This window comes from Acomys minous (assembly GCF_964271855.1).
Source record: "Acomys minous genome assembly, chromosome: 6".
NCBI classification, from domain to species: domain Eukaryota; kingdom Metazoa; phylum Chordata; class Mammalia; order Rodentia; family Muridae; genus Acomys; species Acomys minous.
In genome coordinates, this window is record NC_140487.1 from 78,530,477 (window position 1) to 78,545,044 (window position 14,568).

At 38.2% G+C, this 14,568-nt stretch overlaps 2 protein-coding genes across 4 annotated transcripts in view; one reads left to right on the plus strand and one right to left on the minus strand.

Annotated features, from left to right (window-relative positions):
- The window catches only part of EFCAB7 (EF-hand calcium binding domain 7), a 62,347-nt gene that overhangs the window by 28,262 nt on the left and 19,517 nt on the right, over positions 1-14,568 (plus strand). For all 3 annotated transcript variants that reach the window (XM_084786830.1, XM_084786828.1, XM_084786829.1), the window contains exons 8-10: positions 2,064-2,173; positions 5,613-5,770; positions 7,650-7,783. In XM_084786830.1, the coding sequence (XP_084642956.1) occupies positions 2,064-2,173; positions 5,613-5,770; positions 7,650-7,783 (402 nt within the window). The remainder of the gene's footprint in view (positions 1-2,063; positions 2,174-5,612; positions 5,771-7,649; positions 7,784-14,568) is intronic.
- Positions 4,538-5,173, minus strand: LOC311600318 (large ribosomal subunit protein uL22-like). The gene is given in 2 exon segments (XM_084786833.1): positions 4,538-4,914; positions 4,921-5,173. Coding segments are annotated over 2 exon segments (552 nt in total). The 5' UTR covers positions 5,143-5,173; the 3' UTR covers positions 4,538-4,584.

A 14,568-nucleotide genomic window follows, 5' to 3' on the forward strand; every position in this document is an offset into this window, starting at 1 on the left:
TCTTGGATCTGTTGCCTTTAATTGCTTATGAAAAATCCTCTCCTTGTATTTCTTCCACCTTCTTTCTTTTCTGTTTTTAAAAAATGTATTTAGTTATTCACTTTACATCCCAATCATAGCCCCTTCCCTTCTTTCCTCCAGGCCCCTTCCTCCCTCCTTCCTCCCCCTAGTCCCCAAACCCTACCCCTCAGAAAAGGGGGAGCCCCCCCCCACTAGCCCATCCTAGGACATCAAATTGCACCAGAACTGAGCAACTTCCATGGTGTTCTGGCAAGGCAGCCCCACAGAGGGGAAGTAATCACAAAGCATGCAACAGAGTCCATGTCAGAGGTAGTCCCTGCTCCCCTTACTAGGGGACCCACATGAAGACTAACCTGCCAATTGGATACATATTGTAGGGGCCTAGGGTGCAGTCTCCTCAAGCCCCCCTGGGCCCAGGTTAGTTGGCTTTGTTGATCTCATGGCGTTCCTATCCATTTGAGCCCCAATTCTTCCACAAGGCGATAGGAGCTCCTCCCAAAATTTTGGCCTTGAGTCTCAGCATCTGTTTCCATTCATTGCTGGGTGGAGCCTCTCAAAGGATAGCCATGAGAGGCTCCCATCTGCAAGCATAGCAGAGCATTGTTAATAGTGTCAGGGGTTCGCTCTCTCTCACAGGGTGGGTCTCTGGTTGGGCCAAGCATTGGTTGGACATTCCCTTCATCTCTGTTCTAACTTTATCCCTGCACATCTTGTAGGCAGGATAAATTTTGGGTCAAGTTTCTGAGGGTGAGTTGGTGTTTTACTTCCTCTGCTATGAGTTCCATCTAGTTAGAGGGTGACTTTTCACTACAAGGAGTCTCAGTTAGAGTCACCCCCTATCTTCCCAGGAGCCTACCCTGTCATAGGTCTCCAGCTTGTCTCAGAGAAGCCCCTGCCCGTCTTTCTGCAGGCCCTCTGTGTTCCTCCCCCCATGTCCCCCGTCTACTACCTCCTGTGCTCATCACAGAAAAGCCAGAGCTTGTGGTCCTACCTCTTCTTGGGAAAACACCTCAGGCTCCTTAGTTATTCACTAGCCTTCATTCTGATAAGTCTTCGTAGTTTGTCCACGTTTTTGTTATTGGCAGAACAACATACTTTAACCTTGATCTCAGCAGAGGATTTTAAGTAGGAACAGTGTGTGACCTGACCGTCTAAGCAGGTAGATATTTTTTCTTCCTACTGCGACCACCCAGGGGAGCGTAAGCGCTGGATCCCACCTCTTCCCAAAAGGCCCTGCTTTCCCTTAGGTTTTGACTTGCTTGTCTTGTACCTCAGCTTCCGTTTTTCGTTGTTCTCTGGTTGTGTATTTATTTTTGGTTAGGAATCGGATATTGACGAACAAACTTGGGTCTTCATGCAGACTTGCAAGAATTCTACTATGGAGGCATGCCCAGCCCTTGAATGACAGATTGGATGACTTCAAGAGATGTTAAGCTTTTTATAAACTGAATATTTAGAGAATGCTTCTTGTAAAATTAAATATAGTAGTGATACATTATAGATATTAGGATGTTTGTATATAAAAATGGAATGTGTATTATTTATTTATTTATTCATTTTTATTCTACTGGCTAAAGAACTTAAAACCTGTACTCCCTGTTTACTGAGGTAATTAATTTTATTCCTTCTCAAGTCTCTAATGGGGTTGAAGACCAGATAGTTTAGTTTTACAATTATGCTTACTTGTTTAGGGATTAGGATGTTTTTAGGTCTAGATAGATGTTTTAAGTTGATAATGATGAGATAATATAGCTATTGATTTACATTCAGAATTTTAGACTTACCAAGATAGGAAAGATGTGTTCTTCAAGGCTATTAAATATAAATAGCCAAAATACTATGAATATAAGATTTATATAATTCCTGATTGTTTCGTGGTTCTTCTTGCTGTAGGTAGTTTATTGTGTATATGTATAATAATAGAAATGTATATGTAAAAACATTTAATAAAAAATACTGAAAGAAAAAAAGAACTTAAAAGGATGTGTAGTGATTGTTCTGAGGTGGTTTTTGTTGGTGATGATGTTGTTTTGTATTTCTAGGAAAACATCCTCCCTGGTTATCGGTTGACACAGCCTTATATATTCTTAAGGAAAATGAGAATCAAGCAGAGCCACAGCTCATGTGTTTTACTAAGCTACGAAATAGAGAAGTATGCATATTTTTTTAAAGGAATTAATAGCTTTTCACTAGTATTTTATACTCAGATGTTATCTATTCTAGTGAAAGTATTGGCAGTCCCTAATCATTATGCTATTATATATGTTTTATTAACTGGAAATGACTTTTTTTTGTATTCTGATGTTTTGGGAGTGGGGTGGGATTGAGGATTGGTTGACATACTAAATGCACATATTTTTTTGTTGTACTCAGTAAAAAGTTTGCTACCATTAAAGCCTCCCCATGCCCCAAGTATGTTTCCATACTGGGAAGGTTGCTTTAATGTCTGCCTTACTTGCACTACTCCTGCAAAGCAGGACCACTTCACAGTGACTTTCCTCAGGCTTGACTCATCTCATAAGGTCCAAAAATAGTCTGATGGAAGAAGTGATTCTAAATGTTTTTATACATTTCCCTTGAGGTTTTTCTGGTGTTTTCTAATTATGTATATACTCAGAGGCCAACTATGTGAGCAGATACATACATGTGACTATTTTTTTTATGCGGACTACAAAATACATTCTAGTACACAACAGACATGATACTATTCAAGGACTTGCTGCAGTATCATATTCATCTTTATATTGGTCCAGCAACAGATGAACATATCCCTGAAGGAATGTTATATGGCAGTCTTTATTGGAGGCTTCCTAACAGACCAGTTAGTTATCGCCAGAACCAAATGAAATGGCAGAAGTTAACATTTTTACTAAGCCCTTCTTCAGAGCTAACTATCAGGTGAAGTTCAAGATAAAGCAGTGTCAGAAACAATAGCTTTTCCCATTTGGTTTTGGGTAAAATGACTTTCTTATGTGATTGCATGTGTAAAAACAGTCAGTCATAGCAAGGCTATGTTTAAACCGAGTTTCTGTGTACCTCTTTATAGGCTTCTGTTTATCTGTAATATGTCATATTTACAAAGGACTTTTACTAGTATTTTTAGCATCACAATTATTTTCCTTAAGAAGAGTTTTGTGCCCGTGGAGAACTTTTCACTTGCTATCCATAGTGGCACTTCACAGTTATATGTGAGGAATAAAGGAAGTTCATGGGAAAACATAGATTAGGAAGTAGCAAGATATATAAAACTATACATATATAGTTTTATTTTGTCTTTTGAGACAGGGTTTCTCTGTGTGGCCCTGTCTGTCCTGGAACTTGCTCTATAGAACAGGCTGGCCTGAACTCACAGAGATCCACCTGCCTCTATTTTCTGAGTGCTGGGATTAAAGGTGTGCACTGTTACCATTCAGCTAGATTTTTTTTTTAACTCCTATATGTCAGCCTACATGTGGCCAGTCTAAACAATTATCATTTCCAAAGCATGCATTTGGTAATTTAGCCTTCATAATGATCTTCAGTTACATTGAATTGTTTTTGCTACCAAAGTAGGGCTTGATGCTAACTTAAGGGTTATTAAGGCCCTTGGATAAGCAGACACAAAGAATCTAAAGCTCAGATGAGCAATTTGCTAATCAGGCAGGAAGAGTACTGCATCTAGAACTCAGATGAGCAACTTGCTTTGTTTATGAGCCTCCAGGATGACCTAAAATATACATAGGTTTTAAAACAGACTATTAGAGCACAGTACCTGATAGACTTTTGTGGCTAGTCTGCACTACAGCACAAGTAACTATTACACACAACAATGGGATATATAGAGTTAAGATAGTAAAAAGATGGTCCCTAGTTTTTATAAAAAATGTTTAAGCAGCAGATGTTTAAATTCCTAGGAGTACATAGAGGGATACCATTTGCTTTCTCTATAGAACAGGTGAATAAAATGTTTTCTATACAAATATCTTGATACTGAGGATAAATATCCAACATTTGTTAGGAAACTGTTTCAGAGAAGCAGGTCTGTCCAGACTCTATATCTTATTTTATGTCTATGTCACACAAGTAATCTTAACAATACACTTAAATAGTTTGCCAGAAAATACAAGGGAGATTCACAAAGATCAATACCTCATGATTTTACCCTCCACCCCCACGCATGTACGCTCATGCACACTCCTAATGAGTCAAACTTACAGAAGCAAAAATAATAATGTGACTTTTATATGATAACAGCCGTGGGGAGTCAGAGACAGGAAGTCTACAAATTCAAGGCCAGTATGAGCTTCCTAACACGTTCAAGGCCAACTATATAGTCAGACTGTCTGAAAAAAGAAAAAACACATGAGTTCCTGGCTCAAAAATCAAGAAAGTAAACAACAGCAGAAAATAGAGAGTAACATTGTAATCTATATAATTCCGTTTTTTGCAACTGTGTTTAACTTATGTAAATGATGAATTTAAAAATATATTTAACTTCTTTTGATATCATTGAAATGTTATTTACAAATCATATATATTTTTTTATTTTATTTTACTTTTATCTGCATTTATTTTATGCAGAATTTATTCCTGTGTCATCAGTTTTCGTTTCTTCACTTTCTTCTGGGATATCTTCTTCTTCTTCTGTGCCACCTCCTCCTCTGGCTTTGGAACAATCTGCTCCTTTTCAGTGAGGATCATCTTGATGTGGCCAGGGGAGCTCATGTGCCGGTTAATCCGGCCATGGGCTCTGTAAGTTTGTTGGCGCATCTTAGGTGCCTTGTTCACCTGGATGTGTTCAATGACCAGGGAATTTACATCTAAACCCTTAAGTTCAGCATTACTTTCTGCATTTTTCAGCATGTGCAGCAGAAACCCAATACTCTTTTTTGGCCACCGACCCTGAGTCCAGCCCTACTATTTGGCCTGGGCACACCTCCCAACTCCACCATTACACAGCCGGAATGGCACACATTGCTTCTTTAAAGTGACATCTTTCAGATACTTGGTGGCCTTTTGGATATGCATACCCTTAATGGCCTGGGCAGTTTCCCAGGTGTTCTTAAGGTGAACACGAAGATTTGAAGCTCTTGATTTGCATGATTTTGTAGGGTTTTCTGGGTCAAGTGTGTAGCGAACCATCTTTGATGGTCACTTACAGGCTACTTACAGGAAGAGGAGGCACGAGGGAGAATTCACAAATCATATATTTATAAGTAGACCTTTACTGCTTTTTTAAAAAGAGGCTTAATATTTGAATTAAAAAAAAATCCTAAAATTACACCTTGCTTTTCTGTTGAAGACATTTGCATCACAAACGTTTTTGAAGAGCTTAATGGATGACTTAAATGTATATTGCGTCTTCTCTACTTTTGTTTTTAGGTAATTTTAAAAACATAAAGAACCATAGTTTGTGGTGTTATACTAGGATTACCCCTAAGAAAAAATAATTAAAAATGAGTAAAAGATTAATAAACTATAACTAAATTGGTGTTGATTAATGTTGTTAAGTGACTTAAAACACATGATACCTGAAGTTTCCCCTTCAGAAGAAAGATTTAAAGTCATTAAGCTTTTTGGTTGTTCATTTTGTTTAATTCTTTTGATAAAAGGTGTCTGGATGGACTGGTGAGCTAGGACCAGGGATTTATTGGTTAATCCCTTCCACAACTGGCTGTAGGCTAAAAAAAGAAACAAAACCAGTGACAGAAGAAGCCCAGCTTGTACATAGAGATGACACAGGGGAGTTATTTCTTACAAATGAGTTTAGGTAAGTTTTGCTTATCAATGCTAGATCTGTGACTGTGACTGTGACATAGAACGTAAATCAGTCATTTGCCTTTGCCCATTTTCTTTGGCCGTCTCCGGCCCCTTCTTTCTGTTTTAATTCAGTATCTTACCACATGGTGGATAGTATGCTTAAACATATGAGAGAGTTACAAAAAGCCAATATCTCATGATTTTATGTGTATGTGGGATGTAAAAAGTGAAATTTATAGAAGCAGAGAACAGAATGGTGATTATCAGGGCTTGGTGGTAGGAGGGAATTTGGGACAGTATCGTTTAAAAGAGAAAATTTCCATAGACAGAAAGAAGAAACTCATTTATCCATTGTATAAAATGGTGATTAGATTATAGTCAATAGAAATTTATTATATTTAATAAAAATATATTTGAAATTGCTACGAGTAGATCTTAAGTGTTCTCACCATAAAACTAAATATGTGGGATAACAGATGTATTTTTAGCTTGATTTATTCATCCCACCATGTATACATAAACCAAAGCATGCTGTGTGTAATAAATGTATATATTTATAATTCACTAAGTAACCCAGAGTGACAAGACAGGGATTGTCATTAATTTCTAGGTTCTATGCACCTGGCCTTACTTCATGTGTGTCTCTCCCAGGGTGTTCTCTAATAGGCACTGGCTCTAAAGAAAATGGTGCTTAGTTGTACTCTTGATTTTGATAACTGTCAAATCTGCAGTTTCAACTTTAGGTTGTTCCCCTGCATCCCAGATATTCACAATGAGATTTGGCCACAGACGGATCAAGATGTACTCGGATTAATATAGCTCAGAAAAATTCTTCAATGCCATAAATATTACTTCCTTTGAAACTTGTCCTCAAAAATTACCTTTTGGAGCTAGAGAGATTGCTTAGTGGTTAGGTGTACAGGAAGTAATGACTGTTTTGGCAAGAGATCACATCCAAAGACCTTCTAAGTCTGTGTGATACAAACATGTCTTAATCCAGCCGACTGAGTTCCGGACCAGCCTGGTATAGAGCAAATATCAGATAAAGAAAAGCTCAGATCCAGGCATGATGGCACATGCCTTTAATCCCAAATGAAGGTAAAGTTAGTTTGTAGAAGGAAGCACCCATGTGTAAAAGTGATGTCTAATTGAGTGGCAGAAAAAGTGATGAATCAGAGAATATTTGACAGAATAGGATACGCCCAACTCTCATGAGAAGAGAGAGTAAAGGGAAGCTACTTAAGAGGCAATTTACAGAGAAAGGAGGAAGTTTTTACTAGTATAGTAATAGAGAGATGGGTTGCAGATAGAGAACTCAGATGAAGACAAGACGAGCCAGAAAATGAGAGAAGGCCAGAAGATTAGAGAAGATTGCTGAGTTAGTCTGAGGCCAAGCAAAGCAACTCCATGGCCAAGAGAAGCCAGGTTGAATAAGTCAGCTGGGAGAAGAATTTGAGCCAGAACAGCTGAGTTGAACCAGCCAGTCCAGAGCTCAGAAAGAATACATAAGGGTGAGCTTATTAAACAGTAAGTCTCAGAGGCTAACACATTCTAGGCCTAGGTTAGATTGTATGGAGGCTAGAAACTTCCAGGACTAGGCCTAGGTTAGCAGAAGGAGGCAGTAAGCCTTCCAGACAAATGAGACAGGAATAAATGTTATTTTTACAGTTAAGAATACTTCCCTTCAGTTCCTAGCACCCATGTGGTGGTTACACCCATCTGTAACTTCAGTCGCAGGGGATCCAATACCCTCTCTGGCTTCTGCAGACATCAGGAAGGCATATAATGAAGAGATATACATGCAGGCAAAACATACATATACATGTAAAAATTTCCTATCTTTAAACTTTTCTTTTAATAATAATACTTTTCATTTCTTACAATTCTAGATCGACTTTGTCAGAGATATTTGAAGTAATTGATTTAGATGGGAATGGTCTTATTAGCCTTGAAGAGTACAATTTTTTTGAGTTGAGAACAAGTGGTGAAAAATGCGATGAGGATGCTTGGGCTGTCTGCAGAGGTAAATACTTTTCTTTTTCTTAATGGATATATAGAAAAATATATGGCATCCTTTATTTTCAGAAATAATAAGCCAGAGTTCTCCATGGGACATAATTATAACATTTAGAATAGTGGTAGAAGAACCTAAACATGAGGCTGGAGAGGTGGCATAGTGGTTAAGAGAACTTACTGCCCTTGCCTTGATTTGATTCCAGCACCCACACCAGGCAGCTTCCAACCCCGTACCTAACACTCCAGTTCCAGGGCATTCTACGCCTTGTTTTCTGGTCTTCACATGTATCACTTGGTGTACATAAACTTGTGCACATACATTTTTAAAGTAAATCTCTTTTTTGGACATAAACATTAATAAAAGATGTGTATTTCTATTTGGAGGGCTTAAAATATATTCTTAAAACTTTTAAAATTATTTATTATTTGACAATTTCATATATGTATACAATGTTTCTCAGTCACATCCACACTGCAGACACTCCCAGCATCTCTACGTCTCACATTAATTTTCTATCCTTTTCCCCCTATTACTTCTCTTCTCCCCTCCTCCTCTTTTTTCCTTTTTCCCCTTCTCCTCTTCTTCATCCACTGAGTCCAGTTAGTACTGCCTCCTGGAGTATTGACTAAACTACTGAGTTGATCGTGTGCTAGTCTTGTAAAGGTAAGCTGTGCAATAAGTGATGGGTGCTAGAGCCGTGTGTTTAGAGGACAGCATTTCTCCCCATCCTCTTGTTCTTGTGTTCTTTCTGCCTCTTCTTCCACCATGTTCCCTGAGCTTTGGGTGAAGATGTTTCCTGAGTGCTCAACAGTTACTCATGTACTTTGAGGTCACTGTAAGTACTTCAGTCTGTTATGAGTCTATATTATCTACTGCTTACTACAGAAAAAGCTTCTCTGGACAGGTTTAAGAACAACGCTCATCTACAGGTATAAATATAATTACTCAGGAGGCAGTTTTGACAACATGTCCATTTACTAAAACAACAGTAGCAGATTCCCTGCTACAGTCTCTGGCTTTAGCTTCCAAGCCATGGGCATTTGACAAGTTAATAGTAGGTACGTTCCTTCCTGTGGAACTGACTTCAAATCCAGTCATAGAGTGGTTGGTTATTCCCATAACATTCATGCCTCTTTAGCACCAGTGGGCACATCTTGCCTGGCACATTGGTATTGCAGCATACAGTGGTACTACAGGGTAAGACCACTGACGTTTTTACCCGTTAGTAGCCTTCTGGCACTATGCAAGCTAGCCAGCAGGGAATAGTTTTCTAAGTGAGTTCCAAATTGATGACTCTATGTCCTGCAGCCATAGCATGTTGTGTCCTCAGAAATAGGGTCTTACTGCTATTGCAATGATATCTTAGTTACTTTTCTATTGCTATGATTAGACACCATGAGTAAGACAACCTTTAAAGGAAAGCATTTAAATTGTGGTTTATGAGTCCAGAAGGTTAGAGTCCATGACCGTCATGGCAGGGAGCTTGACAGTAAGCTGGTAGGCATAATGCTGTAGCAGTAGCTGGGAGCTCACATCTTGATCCACAACATGATGCAGGGGTGGGGGTGGGGATTGGGATGGTGTGGCTTTTGAAACCTCAAAGCCCATCCTCAGTGACATAGCTTCTCCAATAAAGCTGTACTTTATAATTCTTTCCAAACAGTTCCAACATTGGGAATCTTGTATTCAAACGTTAACATATGGGCCCATTCTCATTCAGACACCGTAAATGGGCAATTGCCCGTGTTACCTTAGGGGCCTCTAGAGCTTGCCTGACAAGTAACTCACAAGAAGATTTCTAGCACCTGGCACTGAGATTGTCATTAATAGCCCATGTCTTTTTGGGGGAATCATTGTCCACCCATGCAGGATACTTTTAAACTCAAATTCCTTAAAAAAAAAAAAAAAAAAAAAAAAAGGAAACTACTTTTCCAGCGCTTGGTGTTCCTGGGCTACACACTGGTTCTGAAAAGAACAACAGAGAGTTAATAAGTTAGTTTCACTAAAGTGAATAAATAAATAAATAAATAAGTGTGCAGAAAGTTATTGATACATGATAAGAGTTCTTAGTTGGGCATGGTGGCTCACACCGTTAATCTCAGTGCTTGAGAGGCAGAGGCAGGATGATCTCTGAATTTGAGTCCAGCCAGGTCTACAGAGTGAGTTCCAGGACAGAAGGGCTACATAGAGAGACCTTGTCAAAAACAAACAAACAAACAAACAAAACCAAAAACCCAGCGATAACAATAACAAAAGAGTTATTTAAGTGTGTGTGTGTGTGTGTGTGTGTGTGTGTGTGTGTGTGTGTGTGTGTGTGTATGCGCACGCGCATTTAACTAGGAAAATCAGTCCATGGGTACGTAGAAGCCAAGAACACTATAACAGAACATCATTGGAAATGAGACAGAGTCAGTTGTCATTTAGGAGACATCTGAGTAGGGTTTCTATGTTTAAGCCAAAGTCAAAGGGAAAACCCAAAAGCCATAGCCAACTGTATGCCACAGAACAGGAAGTGTGGAGTCCAGAATGCAGTCGGGAGAGTGAGGAACTCTCCCATCCCTGGAGTGGTAATGTATGCTTGTTCAGATGGTGTAAATTTGTGTAGTAAGCAAGCGAGGCAAGAGTCTGATAAATCTGTTTCTCTAACCAGCAAGTAAGGTAAAAATAGGATACTAATATAAAGGTTTCTTATATTTCTTTTTATAAATATATTGATGTTTAATATTAAAATTCTATTAAGCTTTATAATATTAACAGTACAGTTTTATCTGTAAGCTATAATTATATTGTAACTTTAATAATACAGCTTTTCATTTCTCAGCTTACTGTCACTTTTCTTTTTCATGGAAGTGAATGACAATTAAGATTTTGTTTTATTCTTTCTCCCTCCGAACCCCCGTGTCTGTGTGTGTGTGTGTGTGTGTGTGTGTGTGTGTGTGTGTGTGTGTGTGTGGTGTGCAGGTCCTTGCCTGTGCCTGCACATGTAGAGGTCATAGGGGGATATTGGGTGTCTTTTTCTATCACTGTTGAATTTATTGCTTTGAGACAGAGTCTGTCAATGACCTTGGGGCTAGACTGGAAACCAGAAAGCCCCAGCAATCAGTCGCCTGTTGGGTGCCAGTCCCCAGCACTGAGGTTACAAGCACACACATAGCCACATGCAGATTTTTTATGTGGATACTGGGATCCAAATTCACAATCTTCATACAAACATGTTACTTACTAATCCATCTCCCCAGCCCCTAATTAAGATTTCATGACAAAATTATTAGTCAGTAAAGTTTTATATAATTAAATTTGCAGGGCTGATACTTAACACCAACTGCTAATCTAAGCACATCTATGCATCATCTTGGGAGGTAGCCCTGGACCTGCTCTCACTGTACTCAAATGGACATAGAATCAAAGAGATGAGAGGGCTTGACTGAGGTTGATAAAGCAAGGAAGTTTCCTAACTAGGCTTCACATCAGATGGGCAGGTTCTTGAACCCCAAACTTCATGCTATCAAATATTTCTAAAAATTATTGCATTGAAACTGATTTGGAGGACATATCTACTTTCGCAAGATATGTGTAATTTTTAGGTTCTGAAATATTTACCTTTCTGATCGGTCAATATTTAATCATTCCTATTGATGGTAAAAGTATATTATTTAGTTATAAGATCATTCCAGTGTGCTTTTATTGGACTTAAAGATATTGGACTTTATTTTATTTAGTAATAGAGTTGCTTCTAAAAAGCAGTTTTAGAACTATTTAAAAAACTGGGTAGAAGAGGAAAAAAAACAAACCAAAACAAAAACAGAGTAGAAGATCTGGAGGCCCCTAAGGATTCGTCTTTCCATTTCACCCCATCAAGTTCTTCATATTATTAGCAGCGTCAGTACATTTGTTAAAATCTGTGAGCTCATCTTGCTGCATTATTTGCTATTATTAAGGTTTACTTCTGTTGTGTATGGGTTTGGACAACTGCTTAATCTCACAAGTAGTTACTACAGTGTGGTAAAGAAAGGTTTCTGTGTCCTACAACTCCCCTGTACTCTTTCTCTTGTGTATTCATCTCCCCAGACCTTGGACAATAACTGATCTTCTTATTGTGTAGTTTTCCTCTTAACAAATGTTGTGTGACTGAATTGTGTATGTTTTCTTTATGTCTTTTCATGGTTTATAGTTCATTTATCTTTCCTGATGGATAACATCTCATTGTATGAACACAGTTTGCATTTTTCTGTTCCCCCATTGAAGGATATTTTATGACTTCCAGTTTGGAATATTTGGAAATACAGCTGCTATACACACTTTTGTGCAGGGTTTTATACTAACAAATTTTCAACTAATTTACATTTCAGTTCAGTAAATACTGGACTGTATGCTAACACAATGTTTAGCTTTAAAAAAATTCTGCTTTACAAGTGCTGTGAAAGTTTTGATTCCACCAACCATTATTAGCATTCCTGTTGTGCCACATGTCAGCAGCATTTGCTTGTCTCAGATTTTGGGGTTTAGGCATCAAATAGATATGTAGTTGGATCTTACTGCTGTCTTAATTTGTAATCCCCTAATATCATTTGACGCATGGCATCTTTGTATCTATTTCCCATCGATGTAAATTCTTTAGTGATGTCTCTGTTGGTGCCCAGCTCTTACTTTTTGAGATAATGACTTCCTATATAGCTAAGCCTCACCTTAACCTTTATATGGTACCCAGGCTGACCTTAGGCCTACCATTCTCCTGCCCAGACTTCCTAGTGCTGGGATTACCAGAGTGTGCCATCCTTACTATGTTCTCTTGCCTAGCTTTTCCCCCTCTTTTTTAATGATGGAGTTCTAAAAGGTCTATGTATGTTATGAATATGTATCTTCTATCAGATGTATGGTTTGCAAGTATTTCCTCCTAGTGAGTGGCTTATATTTTTATTCTTCTGGCAATATTATTCACAGAGTATAACTTGTTGAGAAATTGTATTCTTTCTTAGGACATGTCTTGTGTGCTGTGATAGCTACTCCAGATTGTCAACTTGACATGCCTAGAAAGAGGAAACCACAGTCCAGGAGTGGCTTCTATCATACTTGTTTGCGGACATGTCTATGGGGACATTTTCTTGATGGCTAGCTGCTGAAGAAGGGCCCAGCACACTGTGGGCAGTGCCACCCATGGGCATGTGGACTTGGGTTCTGTAAGGAGTTAGATAATCAGAAGCAGGAAAAAAGCCAGTATGCAGCAGCTCCTGCCCTGAGCTTCTAGCTTCCTGCCTAGAGCTCCTTGCCCTGGCTTCCTTTTATATGGACTATGACCTGGAAACTGAAGTAAACCCTTTCTTCCCCAACTTGCTTTTAGTCATGATGTTATAACAGTAAAGGAGAAATAAGTTAGAAGATGTTTTGTGGTTGTAGTAGTTGTTGTTGTTGCCTTTTGAGGCATGGGCTGGTGTAGCCCTGGTTTGTCTTGAACTTGCTATGCAATCAAGAGTGGCCTGGAACTCATAATTCTTTTGCCTCTATCTTCCAATTTTGAGGATTATGTGTATGCTTTACCACACTGGCTTTGTCTTTATGCTCTTAAATTTTTATCTAAAAACTTCATCACAAGTCAGCCTACATTTTCTCCTGTTGTCTTGAAGAAATTTTATAGTTTTGTGTTGTGCAGTTTCATCTGTGGCTAATTTGAAGTGACTGTGAAAAGTTTAGGGTCTATGCCCAGATTTATTTCTCCTTGAATATAGATATCCAGGTGTTTTGGTTTATTGTTGAAAAGACTTCTTCAGTCATTGTGTTGCTTTGCTTCCTTGCTACTTGTCGGTAGTTCAGATATATTCTGTTACACTGACCTATTTTCCAATTCTTTCACCAGTAGTTATCATAGCTTTATGTAAGCCTTTGAGTCAAAGGGTCATAGTAGAACCCACTTCCTTTTGGTAGTGCTACGAGTCGAATCTGCTTGAGAAGTGCTTTCCTACTGAGCTTTAGACCCAGTCCTTTAATAAAATTTAAAAATTAATAAGGATTAAGAATTTTAAGTTTTAAAGGTCATTAAGTTATTGCTGGTCCACATAGTATAGCATTAAAGACACATTTTCTTTAATACTTTCTTTGTCTTACATATCAAATATTAATTTTTATCTTACTTTACTAAATAGTAGTATATTACTATCATTACTCGCTCCGATTTAATCAGCATATTTTTTCTTGAAAAACCTTTGAATCTGTTTCACTTATAAAACATTTAAAAATTTTTGCCAATCATCAGGTGTATCTTTTTTTACATTCAGCAAACTTTATATTGCAAAAAGAGAAAGAACAATTGAGACAGGTATTTGCTCTCGTGCACAGGAATACATCTATCTGAGCTCCTTTCACAGCTTTGCTTTGCAATGTTTACATCACACACATCAATTCTGACCCAATCACAATGGTAATTAATTTCTTACACTGTAGATATGAAACCCATACACTAATCTACTGCAGTACTCTTCAATTTTTTAAATCTGCAATTAAAGCATCACCATGAGAACAAACTTCTTCCCAAGACATTTCTCCTTTCCCTCAGAGATCACTCTCCAAAAGCTGGAATCCTCTCTCAGATCATATAGAGACACACTTAAAGCACAGGGGAAAAAAGATTCATCTTGCTAACATAATGCCCATAAGTCTGGTGAGATAATGCCCATATTGTAACCTTGAAACATGAAGTCAGAGTTGAAGCATCACTTAATTCATACAGTACATTATTAATTATCAACAGTGGCCCACTGACTCAGAAGTTCCCTATCTGGCTGATGTCATTTATTAAC